This window comes from Neoarius graeffei, chromosome 4 (assembly GCF_027579695.1).
Source record: "Neoarius graeffei isolate fNeoGra1 chromosome 4, fNeoGra1.pri, whole genome shotgun sequence".
In the NCBI taxonomy this organism is placed as follows: domain Eukaryota; kingdom Metazoa; phylum Chordata; class Actinopteri; order Siluriformes; family Ariidae; genus Neoarius; species Neoarius graeffei.
The window spans coordinates 45,876,744-45,895,725 of record NC_083572.1 but is presented as its reverse complement, the minus strand read 5'-3'; the positions used below and the strand labels follow the sequence as shown (position 1 = coordinate 45,895,725).

Below are 18,982 nucleotides of genomic sequence, written 5' to 3'. Positions count from 1 at the left end.
TGTTTTTCACCAAGGCTTGCAACAAGATCCTAATGCAAAACTATTGGGATAATTAACTAAGGCCAGTGGGATCCTCTAACATTTCCCAGCCTCCCTGGGGCCACTCATTAGGAAAAGCAGGCAAAAGGTCAACCCAACCAAGAACACTGCTGAAAAACACACAATCTCTTCCTGGGACTAGTTAAAATTAGTCCACGGAGACTGAGAGAAAATTCAAGATGTAGAAAATAGTTCCTTTGAACCATATAACTCTTTTTTTTTTGTCTCATGATACTGTACATTGGCTTTTGATTGCACGTGGAGACTGACAACACTGCAACTGAGGCACTGGTGTTGATCAAATTCAAGTTTAGCACAGGGGACAATTATAATGACAGTGTTTTTTTAAATAAACTTGAAAAAAATATTTTCTTATTGCAAAGTTTATGTTCAGGTTCTTTTGAACTGAGAGTAACAAGGCAGAATAAAAGTGTTATGATTACACAAAAAGCTGACCTTATGTCATATGATTTGCATCTCTTATATTCTTTCACACCTCTGCAGTCTTGTCCCATTAAGAGGATATCCAAAGCATTTCAAATGATAGGCAGGTTTGTTTGTTTTTAATGCCTATTCCAGGTGGTACAGCAGTGCAGTTGTTAGCACTGTTGCCTCACAGCAAGAAGGTTCTGGGTTTGAGCCCAGTGGCTGACAAGGGTCTTTCTGTGTGGAGTTTGCATGTTGTCCCCTTGTCTGTGGGGGTTTCCTCTGAGTGCTCCAGTTTCCCCCACAGTCCAAACACATGCAGTTAACTGGCTACTCTAAATTGTCCATAGGTGTGAATGTGTGTGAATGGTTGAGAGGAGAAAACCTCTATAATAATCCAGTAGAAGGCAATGGGAAACCACTACTATAGTTCTTCCCGAGAAACTTTGATGGCTGAAGCTATCAGAATGGACCTGCCATCAGGCAGAACACTAAAGAAGAAGAATGCTTATTCCATCAACATTGTTTATATCGCAAGTGCACTATATGGCCAAATGTTTGTGGACCCCTTACCATTATACCTATGTCTGTCTGCTTTTCAAACATCCCATTCCAGATTTAGTACTACTTTGCTGTTATAATGCCCTTCACTCTTACAGGAAGGCTTTCCACTAGATTTTGGAATTTGTGCCCTTTCAGCCACAAGAGCATTAGGCTACATTCACACAGCAGCCAAAAGTGGCCCAAATCTAATCTTTTTTTTTTTCCCCTCTCAAATGTGACACAGAGTTGTTACTTGCATGGCTATGTGAATAGGAAAAACACTGAATCTGATGTTTTCAAGTTTGGGTACTTTCATATGTGGCCTTGAAATCTGTTAGGTATCCCATATGTGCCAATGTAACCTTGTCTGAACAGGCAGATCAAATTTCATGCTACCTTTATGTCAGTCCAACTCAACATTCATCATAATTTCACACTATTGGGAAGGAAAGATGGAGGAGGAGAGTGAAGGATGATTTCAGTGGTGGGATAGTTAGATAACAGACCTCAATTATTTGGGGTGATGTTGCTGTAGAAGCAAAATTAGAAGGCACATCTTGCAACCACGCTGTATTTGAATTTCTTTTCTTTATCTCAAAAGAAATGGCCAAACATGGCCAAAAGATAATCTGGCTGCAGTGCCAAAGGAAGGTTAAAAGTTTAAAAGCAAAACTAAAAGAAATCAAGAAGGTAGCCAAGAAGTGGCTGTGGCTGATTAACAAGCTTGAATGCAATTGTGACACATTGTTCCTTTAATGTCAGATATAGTAGGTCACATTGAAAACATAGTGTGAACAGCCAAACAAAAAAGTCGGATTTGAACAATAAAAAAAGGGGCTCTGTGTTGGTCACTCATGTTTTTCCAATCAAACCTTGGCACACCATGTCTTCTTGCTTTGTGCACAGTGCCATTGTCATGCTGGAGTAGGTTTGGACTCCTTAGTTCCAGTGAATGGAAATTATAATGCTACAGCATACAAAAACACCCAATACAATTGTGTGCTTCCAAATTTGTGTCAATAATTTGGGGAAGGCCCACAAACCTTTGGCCTTATAATGTAAATGAAGGGTGGCATGGTGGTGTAGTGGTTAGCACTGTTGCCTCACAGCAAGAAGGTCCTGGGTTCGAGCCCAGTGGCTGACGAGGGCCTTTCTGTGTGGAGTTTGCATGTTCTCCCTGTGTCTGCATGGGTTTCCTCTCAGTGCTCTGGTTCCCCCCACAGTCCAAAGACATGCAGGTTAGGCTAATTGGTGGCTCTAAATTGACCATAGGTGTGAATGGTTGTTTGTCTCTATGTGTTAGCCCGACGATGACCTGGTGACTTGTCCAGGGTGTACCCCACCTCTCGCCCATAGACAGCCGGTATAGGCTCCAGCTTGCCTGCGACCCTGTATAGACCCTTTTCAGTCACGTGACCTTTGTAAACGCGACCGCCATTTTGGACATGTAGTGGACTTCGGCTCGAATCGGTTTGAATGCGAGGAAGGCGACAAACATAAAAGAAAAAGGAGCGAGATGCAGAAAACTGTATTTACTAGTTTACTGTAATTATGATCTGGCAGCTACTTACACCGGATCCAGTGTAAATAGCTGCCGCGAGCTAGCTGCCGGAGCCGCGCGCTAGCTGCCGGAGCCGCAAGCTAGCTGCCGGAGCCGCGCGCTTCCCGGCCGGAGCTGCGCGCTTCCCGGCCGGAGCCGCGCACTTCCCGGCCGGAGCCGCGCGCTTCCTGGCCGGGGCCGCGCACTAGCGTGCGCACGCTCCGGAACCTCGGACGTTGGCTCCAGCAGCTACTTACACCAGATCCAGTGTAAATAGCTGCCGCGAGCTAGCTGCCGGAGCCGCGAGCTAGCTGCCGGAGCCGCTCGCTTCCCGGCCGCGAGCTAGCGCGCGCGCGCGCTCCGGAACCTCGGACGTTGGCTCCGGCAGCTACTTACACCGGATCCAGTGTAAATAGCTGCCGCGAGGTAGCTGCCGGAGCTGCGCGCTAGCGCGCGCGCGCTCCGGAACCTCGGACGTTGGCTCCGGCAGCTATTTACACTGGATCCGGTGTAAATTGCTGCCAGATCATAATTACAGTAAACTAGAATGGAATGTTAACAGCAATGTAATGCCTTTTCTGGCTAATTTTATTCATCTTACCTCCAACAAAGTGGTCACTGCACAAGTGTTGGTATGCCGCTATCCATCTTCTCCGTCGGTCAGCATCTATTGGGATCCAATAAAATGATAACCCTTGCCTTGTTTGTTGATGGTTACTACATCCAGGTGCACAACAATATAGTGGCATGATGGAAGTCTTGCTGAAAATAAACACTTTCTTTGCTGGTGTTCCTCAATGCTGGCTGTGGTAAACTACTGGTAGTACATGTCCAAAATGGCGGCCGCGTTTGTCGTGACGTCACGTGAAAAGGGTCCATAGGATAAATAGCTACAGATAATGGATGGATGTAAATTAGATGAAATCAGATTGAGGATACTATAATGGATGTTACAATTGTGCCACTATAAATTCAGATGCAATGGCCTTGGTCAGTGGGTGAACAGATAATAAGGATTAAAAATTGTTGAAAATAATTCATGTTCCCAAAAAGGACAATGCACACAAATGCCAATACAGTATACATTCATGATGTATCATTCACTTATTATAAACACAATTCAAGGCCATGTTTCACATTTTCATAAATGTAAAAAATTTCAAAAATATTCATATAACAGCAACCTAAAGAGCTACTCTGTAAAATAATTTTGACCACTCTCAATCTTTTCAGCATCAACAAACAGTAAATTATAAAGTTTCATCTTTATTTCTCATTACAAAGTTGGTGAATGAAAAGGATATAAAATCACAGGTATGAAAATAAATTTTAAAAAATCACTTGAAAGTGTTACAGTATATAATAGGCTATTTCACACTAAAGTTAAGTTATAAATTAAAATCCTGAAAATCCTATTTAATCCAGATTTTGAATGATTGAAAAACCCATTTCAGTCTTATTTCCCTAACCATCTTCAATTCATATAATTGCCACTATAAACTAATTATCATAGAGGACAGAAAGTAGCAAAAAGACTCACAAGAAGTGCTTAGTGAAAATAGCTGAACCAGGTCATTTCAAAGTAGAAGTATTTAAATGATTTTCGTTTCCTTGACTGTGTGATGACAGAATTAATGCAATTCAATAAAGTGTTTTATCTATGTACAGATGGGTGACAAATAAAAAAGGAAAGTTTTTTTTCCAACTAATTACTTTTATCCAAAATTTTTACTCATGGAAGTGGTCTCTTCCCAGCTTACAATGTCCTCCATCTACAGGGCATGAGGGGTCACTGAATTGTTTGAGTATGAAAATCAACTGAACATCTCATCTCATTATCTCTAGCCGCTCTATCCTTCTACAGGGTCGCAGGCAAGCTGGAGCCCATCCCAGCCGACCACGGGCGAAAGGCGGGGCACACCCCAGACAAGTCGCCAGGTCATCACAGGGCTGACACATAGACACAGACAACCATTCACACTCACATTCACACCTACGGTCAATTTCGAGTCACCAGTTAACCTAACCTGCATGTCTTTGGACTGTGGGGGAAACCGGAGCACCCGGAGGAAACCCACGCGGACACGGGGAGAACATGCAAACTCCACACAGAAAGGCCCTCGCCGGCCCCGGGGCTCGAACCCAGGACCTTCTTGCTGTGAGGCGACAGCGCTAACCACTACACCACCGTGCCGCCCCTCAACTGAACATCTTTGGGCAATTTTAGATTGTGTTATCCAACTATCTTCACCACTATCAAAACACTAATTGAGGGACTACATTATCTTTGGGATGAATGGTGTGCCTTCCATATAGTTGAGTTCAAAAGACTGACAGAAACTTTGTGAAGACATGGAAGCTGTACTGGTGGCTTGAGGTGACACTTTACTATGACACTTTCTGTTGGTTTTTCCTTTATCCTGTCATCTCTCTCTGTATCTAAGTACTTTCTCTTTAAATTTGTAACAGTTTAGTAGAACCAAAACACAAAAAATATATAAAATCTTTACATTGAGTTGAATATATAAACTGTGCTCCATAGAGCACTGCTAATATTATACAAAATCGATCATACATATTCTTAATAACTATACAAAAGTTATAAACAAGGTACAATGAAAACTGCATCGAGCATGAACTCCAGTTCTGGTATGGTCATGCACAGTGATTCTTAGTGTAAATGGAGTATATATGTTCAATATTATCAGAACTTTATGTAACAAAAAAAAAAACCCTCTAGTCTTGCAGATGTAATAATCTCATTTCCTTCTGAGCAGCTGCTTCTCCAGAAACTCCAATCGTGTAGTCATTGCTGACAGTGATACAATTAAGGACAGAGTATAGTGGAAAAATGCCAGTTACCTATGTAACTGTGGTTCTACAAACCCCAAATAACTGCTACTGGCAAAGAGAATAACTTGGATACTTTCATTTGTGCATGCTCACATATGCAGTGATATTTAAAAAAAAAAAAAAAAAGGCACGTAATGATGTAGAATTTGCAGTAAATGGATACCAGGCATAGCAAGGTATGTGCTGAAATGTGGCCATCATTAAAATTACTTACTTAATTACTTACTTAATTAATTACTTAATTAATTAAAAAATAAAATGAAAAAATAACTAACACTGCATGTTCAGTTGACTGAGTCATAAAATTGATTCACAAAGACTTTGGGCAGGAATCCCAGGTTCAATCACAAAGTAACCAGAGTCATTTTGCCATCAGTACATCTAAGATTAAGTTATCACTCAGGCATGCAGTTCTCTCATGGTTTTTGCCATAGACAGGGATCAGACACACCCATTTCAGTTTGCCATTTTGTATAGGCTTGTAAGGAAGGGCCTTAAGAGACTTTTAGATTTGTCAGTGTCAAGGCAGCAAGCACATAGCTTAGCATTTTAAACAGACACCGTCTGCATGAGTGTGAATTTGCCACACAGCTTGTTTTGTGATATTGTGTGTTATGTATGAGAAAGGGAAAACCAATCAACCATGCAGAAAATGTTAATGCAGACACCTTTCTCTTTTAGCAGCATTAACTTTTTCAGCAGTTTGTGCTACAGTAGCTCTTCTGTGGGATTGGACCATATGGGCTAGCCTTCGTGCCCCATGCAAATCAGTGTAGCTTGGCTGCCCACGACCCTGGTGCAGGTTCACCGGTTGTCATCAAAAGGAATGATGTCGGTATGACAGTGATATTTAATGTAAATACTGCATCATGTTATTACAGGCTTTATTGAAAGGTCAATATTGTATCCAGGACTATCACTGGTCATCGCTGAATCAGTAGTTTGACCAGAATTCATGAAAATATTCCATCTGTCCCTTGAAATAATATGATAAATCGTTTGTTTGTCATGAACAGATTTTGATTTATTCAATTCTCAAAACAAGGCTTTTTTGGAAACAAAAAGCACTCATCACTGCTATTTTCTTGGTATGGGAACTGCACCATAAAAGCTCTTTTGTGACCACATTTTTCCATAGGATAGTGCAGTAGGGCACCATATGATAACTGTGGCAGCGGGGGCGTAGCCAAGCATCAGTTTCAGAATGGAGGGTGGGGTTGGGGAAGGTGAGTGGCCAAGTCTTTACACCTGTTATCAATTAGTGTGTGTGTGTGTGTGTTTGTTGCAGGGATGGTGGAGCATAAAAGGAGGGGGAGAGCAGAGAAGGGGGGGGGGGCTCTCCTGACCAGAACATGTGTGTGTGTGTTGCATGTGTGACTGTGTGTGAGTAAAGCTGAAAAGCAAAGAAAATAAGAAAAATGAAGAGTGTGTGTGTGAGAACATCAACTCCCGTCTGCCGTGCTTCTGTGCTCCACCCACATCAGGGACTGCTATAGTGATGCCAAAACCCGGGAGTATGGAAGGGAACCACCACATGGAGTCCTCCCCATTCAAGGAGCTCATCCATGCCCTCGCTACCGCCCAGCAGAACCAGCATCAAGTGCTGACCACCCTCCGGAAGGAGCAAGAGCAATGCTTTGAAGCCTTGATGCTGGCCCAGCAGGAAGATCACCAGGCATTCCAGCATCTGCTCGTGTTGGCAGGGGATTCGACTGTTACCACAGCAGACCCTCCTCACCTCACCCTCATGAAGATGGGGCCGCATGACAATCTGGAAACTTTCCTCACTCTCTTTGAGCAAGTGGCCAAAATGTAGGGGTGGACGCTCGAGCAGCGCGCCTCCTCCTGCTGCTGACTGGCGAGGAGCAGCTCGCAGCGCAGCAGCTCCCTGCTGACAGCCGGCTTATGTACGCCAACCTGAAGAAAGCCATTCTGCAGTGTCGGCTGTTCCCTGGAAAAACATCGCCAGCGCTTCCAGACGCTGACATTGGAGGAGGTCAGCCAGCCGTTCGCATTTGGCCAGCAACTCTGGGATACCTGCTGGTGGAAGACCGCGACACCGACAGGATCGTTGACCTGGTGGCACTGGAACAATTCATCTTCTGGTGGAATGGGTCCAGTGTCATCACCTGGCATTGCTAGAATGAGTAATCGAGTTGGCAGAGGACCATCTGGAGGTGGTTCTGACAGCAGGCGGACAAGGTGTCTCTCCTTTTTCCCCCGCTCTCTCTCTCTCTCTCTCTCCCTTCCCTACCCAGTGCACGGGGATATTCACAATTATCCTCTAGTTTCTGTCCATATTCTATTCTGGGGCCAAAAGCATAGAATTAAGGTGGTGGTAAATCCTCATCTCACCCACCTGCTGATTTTGGGAACTGATTGGCTGGGGTTTCGAACCTTAATGGAGTACATAGTAGGGAGTGGGTCCTACAGTAAAACATTATGGGGGGGATCCCGGTGTGGCATTGACTGGAAAAACTGTCACAGAGCCATCCACATCATCACTGCTTCAGGGCGATACAAGGAGTGGGGAGCAGCCCACCCCTCCTCCCTCTCTCAGGGATTCCCTCGAGGATTTCCTTTTAGAGTAGTCATGAGATGAGACTCTCAGACATGAGTTTGAACAAGTGAGAGTAATTGATGGTCAAACTCTCCAGCCAAATGCGGCACCCGTCTTCCTGTACTTCACAATTATTAAAGAGAGACTGTATCATGTGACACAGGACACTCCAACCGGTGAACAAATAACCCAGTTGTTAATCCCTAAGAGCCGTAGGGAACTCGTGTTCCATGCGACTCACTTTAATCCCATGGCCGGACACTTAGGGCAGGATAAAACCCCAGCCTGAATAATGGCCCAGTTCTATTGGCCAGGGATTTGTGGGCATGTTTGTCGATGGTGTGCGGCGAATGCCAACTAGTAAATCCCACGGCCACTCCAAAAGCATCTTTGCACCCTCTCCCTCTAATCAAGACCCCCTCGAGAGCATTGGTATGGATCTCGTTGGGCCATTAGATCGGTCAGTACGAGGAGACCACTTTATTTTAGTTCTGGTGGACTATGCAATGTAATATCTGGAAGTGGTGCCTATCCGCAATATCTCAGCACGCAGTATTGCGGAAGCACTCTTCCGTATTATCTCCCGGGTTGGGATTCTGAAAGAAATCTTGACAGACCAAGGCACTTCATTTATGTCATGCACACTGTGCGAGCTATATGAGTTGTTGGGGATTAAATCTATCCGCACCAGCATTTATCACCCACAAATGGATGGTTTGGTAGAGAGGTTTAATCAAACACTTAAAAATGTAATTCGGAAGTTTGTAAGTAAAGACACATGTAATTGGGACAGATGGCTCGAGCCCCTGTCATTTGCAGTACGAGAGGTCCCACAAGCCTCCACGGGATTTTCCTCATTTGAATTATTATATGGGCGGAAGCCACGTGGCATCTTGGGAAAATTAGGAGGCGGGACCTTTGCCTGCAGGCAAAGCTGCACACCCTCACACACTTAACCCAGGAGAATTTGTGGCTGGCACAAGAACATCAAGCCCGACTGTACGATAGAGGCATGCGCCTTAGAAAGTTCACACCAGAAGACAAAGTACTCGTATTATTGCCGACGTCGAGCTCCAAATTAAATCGCCAAGTGGCAAGGGCCCTTCAAGGTCACATGGCAAGTTGTGGACATCGACTATGAGGTGAGGTGAGCGGATAGGGGTGGGGCATTGCAAATCTCCTACCTCAACCTGTTAAAACATTGGAATGAGGGGGATCCCATGGCGTTGGCTTTGGTAGTTCCAAAGAAGGTGGAGTTGGGGCTGGATGGAAAAAAAAAGTAACATATCAAACCACTCCAGTCCCTTGTGGAAACCACCTCTCACCAGCACAACTCATGGAGGTGGCCAAGTTGCAGAAGGAATTTTCCAATGTGTTCCCATCCCTTCCCGGCTGCACCCATCTCATAGAGCACCACATTGAGATGCCCCCGGGGTGGTGGTGTGTAGACGCCCTTACCGCTTGCCCGAATACAAAAAAGTGGTTCAGGATGAACTCAAGGCCATGCTCGAAATGGGCATAATCGAGGAGTCCCACAATGACTGGAGCAGCCCAGTGTTCCTGGTTCCCAAGACCGACAGGTCGGTCCGGTTCTGTGTGGACTATAGAAAAGTCAATGTGGTGTCTAAATTTGATGCATACCCAATGCCTCGCATTGATGAATTGCTCGATCGGTTAGGTGCTACTCGCTTTTATTTGACACTGGATCTAAAAAAGGGATATTCGCAGATCCCCTTGACTCCTCTATCCTGAGAGAAAATGGCCTTTTCCACACCATTTGGGTTACACCAATTTGTCACTCTTCTTTTTGGGTTATTTGGGACTCCTGCTATGTTCCAGCGGCTCATTGACAAGATCCTCTATCCTCATGCTGCCTACGCGGCCACGTACCTGAATGACAATCATTTATAGCAATGATTGGCAACGGCACCTGGAACACCTTAGGGCCATCCTAGAGTCACTGAGGCATGCAGGTCTCACAGCTAACCCAAAAAAGTGTGCAATTGGGCGGATGGAAGTACGGTATCTGGGTTTCCACTTGGGTCATGGGCAGGTGCATCCCCAAATTAACAAGACTGCAGCAATTATGGCCTGCCCGAGGCCCAAGACCAAAAAGGGGGTGAGACAGTTCTTGGGGCTGGCTGGCTACTATCGTAGGTTCATACCTAATTATTCGGATATCACCAACTCACTGACTGATCTCATTAAAAAGGGAGCACCAGATCCAGTCCAGTGGACGGAGCAGTGCCAACAGGCTTTCACAAAGGTAAAAGCTGCACTGTGTAGGGAGCCACTTTTAAACTCCCCTGACTTCTCTCTCCCCTTCATTTTACAGACAGACACATCAGACAGGGGGTTGGGGGTCGTTTTGTCCCAGAAGGTGGAGGGTGTGGGGGGGTGTAGTCCGCTGCAGGCTGGACGGCTCCCCGGCCTGAGTTGGGCGATGGGGGTATGTGGCAGTGGGGGCATGGCCAAGCGTCAGTTTATGAATGGAGGGCGGTGTCGGGGAAAGTGAGTGGCCAAGTCATTACACCTGTTGTCAATTAACGTGTGTGTGTTTGTTGCAGGGATGGTGGAGCATAAAAGGAGGGGGACAGCAGAGAATGGGGGCTCTCCTGACCAGAACACGTGTGTGTGTTGCCTGCGTGACTGTGTGTGAGTAAAGCTGAAAAGCAAAGAAAATAAGAAAAACAAAAAGTGTATGTGTGAACATCAACTCCCACCTGCCGTGCTTCTGCGCTCCACCCACATCAGGGACTGTTACAATAAATTAATGATCCCACTATCCTATAAAAGGATATGTGGGCTAGAAATAATGCAGTCATTGAGTGATCAAATGTAATCACCAAAGAACCTTCTCAAATCTAGCTAGCTACCATCATTTGTTCTACCAGACATCATCATACTGCCATCAGTGTCTGACAACATTCTCATTATGTATGATGGAAAACTGAGAAAGTTTCATCTGGTCACGGGAGCAGAGCCAGCTAGTTCCAGCATTTGCTGTAAGCAGTGCTCCAAGAGTTACAGTTAAATGATGTCACAAAAAAAGAAGAAACTGAAATCACAATGATAACTGCTACTTACACTATGCACTGGGAAATGGACACTGGTACTTAACCAGGGTATTGTATAATATTCTTAATAGATGAGTTGTACAATCACCCCACCATGTTGCTAATATCGTAGCCTCTTCAGATATCTCAATCAGAATTAAATTAATCTTATTTAAATATTATATTTAAAAATAATTGCAGCTTAACAACCATGTTATAAAATGGCACAAAGAAAACAGAATTTATGATGTTACGAATTTGAGGGGGAAAAAATCGCATTTTAAATAAAAACGCTAAAATGTTTGCGTAACACATTAGATTCACAGCGACGTGGAATTAAAAACAATTGTGCAAAAGTTATATCTCATTAAATATGAAAGGAAAACTTATAATATACAGCACATACAAAGATTATTATCCAATAAAGACACACAAATTTTATGAACAATGGTTATTTATTTTTAATAATTTCTTCTGAGCGGCACGGTGGTGTAGTGGTTAGCGCCGTCGCCTCACAGCAAGAAGGTCCGGGTTCGAGCCCCGTGGCCGGTGAGGGCCTTTCTGTGCGGAGTTTGCATGTTCTCCCCGTGTCCGCGTGGGTTTCCTCCGGGTGCTCCAGTTTCCCCCACAGTCCAAAGACATGCAGGTTAGGTTAACTGGCGACTCTAAATTGACCGTAGGTGTGAATGTGAGTGTGAATGGTTGTCTGTGTCTATGTGTCAGCCCTGTGATGATCCGGCGACTTGTCCAGGGTGTACCCCGCCTTTCGCCCGTAGTCAGCTGGGATAGGCTCCAGCTTGCCTGCGACCCTGTAGAAGGATAAAGCGGCTAGAGATAATGAGACGAGATGAGAATTTCTTCTGATGAAACATATATGCAAGATGTCACTAACACTCACCCCTTCAGAAAATATTGTAAAAATGAAAAACCTAAGTTGCCATTCTCAAATTTAAAATTTAATAAAATCTGTGTGTGTCGATCTGATGGGCAGTAACTGAAATCATAAAAAGGAAAATATGAAATAAATCTTTTGCTCTCAACCTCCATATGAGGAAAAAATATAATTCAGAAGCACTTTTTCTAATGCTAAAAATACACAAAATAAACTAATTTTATCTGGGGAAACAAGAAAATAAACTGACAAACCTGCATGTTAGGGTACTCACTTTAATACCTGTGCTTTGAGCTTGTGTTTATCCAACATCTCCTGGATTTTCAGCCATTTTAAATCATTTAATGCTAGATATTCAAGTTTAAACACTTTCTGCCATAATCATTGTGGTTACAAAGCATAAAGAGCATTATAACATGACATTTAAGCAAGGAAATTGAATTCCAATAGCATCTAAAATCTTGTTCGGCGTTCACTTCTTCTTCAAGAACTTTGTTCGTGAATGGATTATGTGCAATTGCCTATAGTCTTGGGGGGGGGGGGGGGGGGGGGGGTGTTCAATACATAGAACAGATGTTTTATGTTGTAGTTGTTTAAAAAGAATTTGTCCACATTATGTGAACTGCCCATGGATATAAGAAAAGCTTCATCATCAATTTCCTGCAAACAAGCTGCCAAAAAAGAAAACAAAAAGAGAAAAAAGTGAGAGATAGAGAATATTAACTTAAAAATCATGAGGAAAAAAAACTGAGCAAGTCAAGAAATAATGTCAAGTAAAGCAGGAACTGTCAAAGCAGCTGCCACGAACCAGACATGATTTGAAGAAATGTGATCTCAAAGAGCAAGTAAAAGAAAGAAGAAACATAGCCGCAAGCAGCAATGAGGGGCCCTTGCACCTCCGGTTCCACAACCTGTCACACATTTTCATCAAACAAGGCACACGCATCTGAGATGTGAGACAAACAACTGGGTACCTAATGTGTGCGCCGACAGTGATGAGTTCTTAGGCAATGGAGTCATTACTGTCCAGGTCCAAATGGTGGGGCTATACCAAAGGGTCACTTTGGGCATGTGGATATCATCAAAGCTATGATACCCTATAACCTGTGAAGTTTGAGCATTATCAGGTAATGCATGGTGAATTTATGACACATTTCCTGTTTGTGGGCGGAACGGTGGGGTAGTGGTTAGCACTGTCGCCTCACAGCAAGAAGGTACGGGTTCGAGCCTCGTGGCTGACGAGGGCCTTTTTGTGTGGAGTCTGCATGTTCTCCCCATGTCCGCATGGGTTTCCTCCGGGTGCTCCGGTTTCCCCCACAGTCCAAAGACATGCAGGTTAGGTTAACTGGTGACTCTAAATTGACCGTAGGTGTGAATGTGAGTGTGAATGGTTGTCTGTGTCTATGTGTCAGCCCTGTGATGACCTGGCGACTTGTCCAGGGTGTACCCCGCCTCTCGCCCATAGTCAGCTGGGATAGGCTCCAGCTTGCCTGCGACCCTGTAGAACAGGATAAAGCAGCTAGAGATGAGATGAGGTCTGTCGGAAAACCATAGGGCCTTGCACCTCTGGTGCAGCAGCCTCCGGTGGAGACCAGAGGCCTTGCACCTCTGGTGCTCGGGCCCTCATAATAAAGAATCTGTACGAAAACAATAGGGCCTTGCACCTCCAGTGCAGCCACCTCTGGTGGACACCAGAGGTCTTGCACCTCTAGTGCTCAGGCCCTAAAAACTGCCCAAGAAGAAAACAAGAGAAGTAGAGAAAAGATTAAAGAGCAGACCAGAGAAAGAGTCAGAAAATACAGAGAATGAAGGCAACAATATCAAGCTTGGAAACAGTTGGCTCAAGGACACATGGACGGTGGATTTCCAAATTGGAAATCCAAAAAACATGACTTTGATAAAGTCAAAGGAAAACATCCTGCTACACCTAGCAAAAAAGCAGATATCATCCAAAACCTTTTAAACAATCCCAGAATGCAGAAAATTCTCTCCAACCACAGAGGCTTGACAACACCAGAAGAAAAAGAGGTGAAGACGCTAAAGGCTCTTACATCCAATATATTGTTTGGAATAAGTGAAATAAAACAGTCCAACTTGAATGAAAAAATAGCTGCATTTAGAGCTTTTAAATTTCTCGCATTTGGTGATCATGTAAAAAAGTCCAGGGCCAAGAAATCTTTAGGAAAATTTGTTAACTTCAATGAACAAAGCATATTCAGCCCTTTTGGAGGTGGTCCACAGGCCAGGGGGGCACAGATGGTGGATTACCTCACCCACCCAGAGGGGGAGTCTGCTGCAGGCTGGATGGCTCCCCAGCCTGAGTCGGGCAGCGGGGGTATGTGGCAGTGAGGGTGTGGTCAAGCATCAGCTGTGAACGGCGAGGAGTCAGGTTGAACCAGCAGACATGTGATGAGGTACGCCTGTGTCTAATTACTGGCTGTCTATTAATGTGTGTCTCTGCGTGTCTTTCAGATAGCTAGTAATGGGAGAGAGAGCTTTGTTACCCTGTCGTGTCTGTGTGTGTGTATAGTGTGCCTACATGGTTGTCAAAGTCACTGAAAAGTGTTAATAAAATTAAAGCACACCTTGAATTGCAGCGTGCATTGCCCACTATCATAAAGTTGCTACAGGGTGTAAAACTAAAAGTTTCAATAGTTAGCCAAATATTGCAAATATTTTAATTTTTCCAAAAGAAATATCAATTACATGTAATTCTTCAATAATAAAAGCATAAAAGAGATATAAATAAAAAGTATTGTGTTTTTGCCTTATGTCACACAAAATGTAGGGGTGATTGTTGTACTCATCAATACTAACGAATTAGTAAGCATACCAACATGCCAAACTGCAATGTCTGGTGGTAAAACACTATTACAGAATCAGAAAGTCATATTAGACTTCTTTATAGAAGAGTCTTTTGCTTAAATGAGCTGGACAATGTTAAAAATGCTGTATAACCAGCAGTTTCTCTCTCTCTCTCTCTCTCTCTCTCTCTCTCTCATGCACACACACACACACACACACACACACAAATTTTATTCTACTCTTACTTCCTATCGCATGTGAAAGTAGAGTGTTGTAAAATATTTTAGTTGCTTTGACACAGAACTATCAAGGATATGTTTCTGGTTGAGCTCGTTCAGCATGACCATGGTAGCCTGCTGGAACTCCACAAGACGATTACAGGCACAAGGATCGTTCACCTCTATTTCACCCTGACCCTCCTCTGCAAAGAAAGAAAGAAAGAAAGGAAGGAAGGAAGGAAGGAAGGAAGGAAGGAAGGAAGGAAGGAAGGAAAAGGAGAATATATACCAATTTTCAGTAGCTTTGATATTGAAATATTCGAATTTTGATTTTTAAACTTATATCAAGTGCAAATGTGTTCATTTCCCTGTGTGTTAGTAACAAACTATGCCCTCTAGATGGTGGTATAGAATAATTTATCAACAGTGACGGCTCTTGGCCACGTCTCACTCTGTGTGGTTTCAAAGGTGTATTTATGTTGCTCTCATTTTCTCTGTTTCAGAGACAAATTTTCTCTTTTCCCATATACCTGGACAGATATTGAGTTTAATGTTCTCTGCAATCTGGTTAATGGCAGTGAAGTCAGAGGTGTAGAAAAAATGTTTCTCCACTGGCTTAGAGGCAATCTCTCTCAGCTCATCCTCTACAGCTTTGCCCACACCGACAGCATACATTGTAATTCCTGTAAAACACCATAGATATATCTCTTCAAGATTCATATCTAACCACAAATAGTGAAAAATAAACGTGTGACACTGTGAAGTTTTATGAAGATATTTGTACTAGTGTTGAGTCGGTGTATCTGGACTCATTTGTCTTGATGCCTTGCAATAACATTAGTACTTCATTAGCCTTTCAAACAGGGCTGACACATCCACATTGGCAACTGCCTAGAATGGTAATTGAGCAGTGGTGGCCAATTGCACCAAATACCACATTTGAGTTTGAATCTGTGATTTTGCCTTGACCTCTATGAGCAAACTATGCAAGCTCAGGCCACCCTGAGCTTAGTATGGCCCTCATATACCCACAGTAGCCTATTGGTTCCAATAGTCATTAAAGGTGACAAAATATTTGCGTTGACACAGTGACATGCACTGACATATCTTCATGACACTGTGCAAAATATGCTAATGAGAAAGAGGCAGTGCACACAGGGATATGATCGTGAATGTCATTCTATTTTAGCAGCAGAGATAGGATCTATCTGTTGGGGCAAATGAAGTGTTTGGACACAATGTTGGGTGTGTTATTTGTGCATTGGAAGTTGCACAGGACACTTATTTTATTGCATACTTCATGAGTGTTGAAAGTACAAACACTTTAACCCGACAATAGTTAATCTGTGTAATGTGATTAACACAGATTAAAATTAACATCTCTGTACTTTGCAATTTTTGGCTGCAGCTCACCTGCTTCCTTGGCCTTCCTGGCCCACTCTGTTATGTCATCCTGAGAACGTCCATCAGTAAACACCAGCCCAACACGGGGTATGTTTTTTGAGGCAGCACGGGCACCCTCAGCCTCAGAGAAGCTATCCTGCACCATGTGTTTTAGTGCTAGCCCCGTCATGGTTCCTTTCTCCATGTAGGCTACTTTCATCACAGCTGCCTTGACTTCTTCCTTGCTCTTGTACATACTTAGTGGGAACTCTGTCCTCACCTGGCTGGAGTACTGGACAAGGCCCACATGTGTCCCATGAGCAGAGATATCGAGTTGGTCCACAACCTGGTTGACAAATTGCTTGACAAGTTCAAAGTTTTGTGGCCGCACACTCTTAGAGCCATCAATCAGGAGAACCAGGTCAATGTTGGCTGACCCACAGCCTAAAATTGAGAGAATGTATATTTTAAATGATAAAAAGACAAAAAAGATAAAAAAAAAAGAATAAAAGCTTCTCTATATCAATTTTGTATATTGTTCTGAAGGACTGTCCCTAGGCTGCTTTATTTAAATCAAACCGGGTCTAAACAGGGAGAGTAAAATATTTTGCTGGGATATTTATTTGTTGTATGCATTGAATACTTCCACAGCTCCTTCCATCTTCTTGTAGTAGATGGCCCTTGGAGCAGATACAGTGGTATGATCCTGGTGTATTCACACACTGGTGCTGACAGCCATGCTCTACTATATTACACAGGTTGTACACTAGAAAAACGAAACAAAAAAAAAAGTGTATTTGTTTTTTAATCTTAATTATTGTTTGTGTCACAATAAAACAATTTTCACCTTTAAAGCTGTAGGCATGTTGTGTAAATCAAATGGTGCTAACTTCCAAAAAATCCATTTTAATTCCAGCTTGTAATGCAACAAAACTGGACAAACACAAAGGTGGATGAATACTTTTGCAACACACTGTACTCCATTATATTGTCCTAATTGTCTATCCTATATTACTTTTTTGTCATGTTAAGATGAGATAAGATAAAACTTTATTGAACCCTTTGGGAGGGTTCCCTCAGGGAAATTAAGATTCCAGCAGCATCATTACAGATAAACAGAGAAAAGAAATAGAGAAAACTTCTAGATAAATTAAAATAAATTAAGTACTTACATATACAAATATAAAAGAATAAGATATGGGGAAGAGAGGAAGGGGGGAGGAGGGAAAGGGGGCAGAAGTGGGGTTAGGGTAAGTGTGTGTGGGGGGGAGCAGGAAAGATATTGCACTTTATATTGCACATTATATTGCACATTGTCTGGTATTGCTTATTGTTAGGCTAGGCTACTGCTCCTTCCCATCCTCTGTCCTCCTGTTACCCCTCCTCCCCCCCAGAGAGGAATTGTACAGTCTGATGGCATGAGGGACAAAGGGGTTTTTGAGTCTGTTCGTCCTGCACTTGGGAAGGAGCATTCTGTCACTGAACAGGCTCCGCTGGTTGCTGATGATGGTGTGCAGAGGGTGACTGGTATCATCCATGATGTTCAATAGTTTGTCCATAGACCTCTTCTCTGACACCATCACCAGAGACTCCAGCTTCATGCCGACCACAGAGCCGGCCCGCCTGATCAGTTTGTCCAGCCTGGATGTGCTCACCTGTTCTGTGACCATGCATTCTATTTTTTATGTTCTATCTTAATGTATCCTCATCTCATCTCATCTCATCTCATTATCTCTAGCCGCTTTATCCTGTTCTACAGGGTCGCAGGCAAGCTGGAGCCTATCCCAGCTGACTACGGGCGAAAGGCGGGGTACACCCTGGACAAGTCGCCAGGTCATCACAGGGCTGACACATAGACACAGACAACCATTCACACCTACAGTCAACTTAGAGTCACCAGTTAACCTAACCTGCATGTCTTTGGACTGTGGGGGAAACTGGAGCACCCGGAGAAAACCCACGTGGACAACATGCAAACTCTGCACAGAAAGGCCCTCGCCGGCCACGGGGCTCAAACCCGGATCTTCTTACTGTGAGGCGACAGCGCTAACCACTACACCACCGTGCCGCCCCCATTCTATTCTCTCCAAATTTATTCTATTCTAGCCAATTCTCTTCTTTATTTCTATCCATAATGCATTATACTGTCATTTATAGTCTTGAGTATGACTTTAAACTGCAACTGGTGGTGAGTCTCAGTTTCGGGAGGACTTGAGTATTGGGGAAATTGGAGTTACCCCTTAATCATCATTGCTCCCAGGTCCGCTCTGACCTGGAGTGGTAGCACCTGTCTGGGTTCCAGCTATGGGTTAAATAGTACATCACCAATAAGGCACTGGCAGCAGGGTGCTTTTCGGTGCAATGTGGCAGATGAACCCAACAGGGTCAATGGCACACCACCAGATGGCATGTGGAAGAGCCACTGAAATGGCCAACGGATGGCATCACTCGGCAAGTCAGTTGTCATTGTGGGGCAATTTCCATATCCGTCAGGTCTGTGGCACTTTTTGGACACCACTTGGCATCAAGTCTAGAGGTCCAGAGAGACAACACAATGGGGGCACAACATCATTTGTCTTACCTTACTGTACAAGGCACTTCATTAAGACAGGAAAATAGGAAAACCCTGTGGTGATGGAATAAATGTGATGGCAGTAATTTGATGGT

The 18,982-nt window shown here is 43.7% G+C and overlaps 1 protein-coding gene across 1 annotated transcript in view; it reads right to left on the bottom strand.

The window, feature by feature from the left end:
* Positions 1-5,307: 5,307 nt before the first annotated feature.
* Positions 5,308-18,982, bottom strand: part of matn4 (matrilin 4) — a 161,131-nt gene continuing 147,456 nt past the window's right edge. The window contains exons 8-12 of the mRNA XM_060919279.1: positions 16,959-17,081; positions 16,346-16,759; positions 15,463-15,615; positions 15,031-15,135; positions 5,308-5,366 (exon numbers count right to left, since the gene is read on the bottom strand). Coding sequence (XP_060775262.1) covers positions 5,308-5,366; positions 15,031-15,135; positions 15,463-15,615; positions 16,346-16,759; positions 16,959-17,081 — 854 coding nt within the window. The remainder of the gene's footprint in view (positions 5,367-15,030; positions 15,136-15,462; positions 15,616-16,345; positions 16,760-16,958; positions 17,082-18,982) is intronic.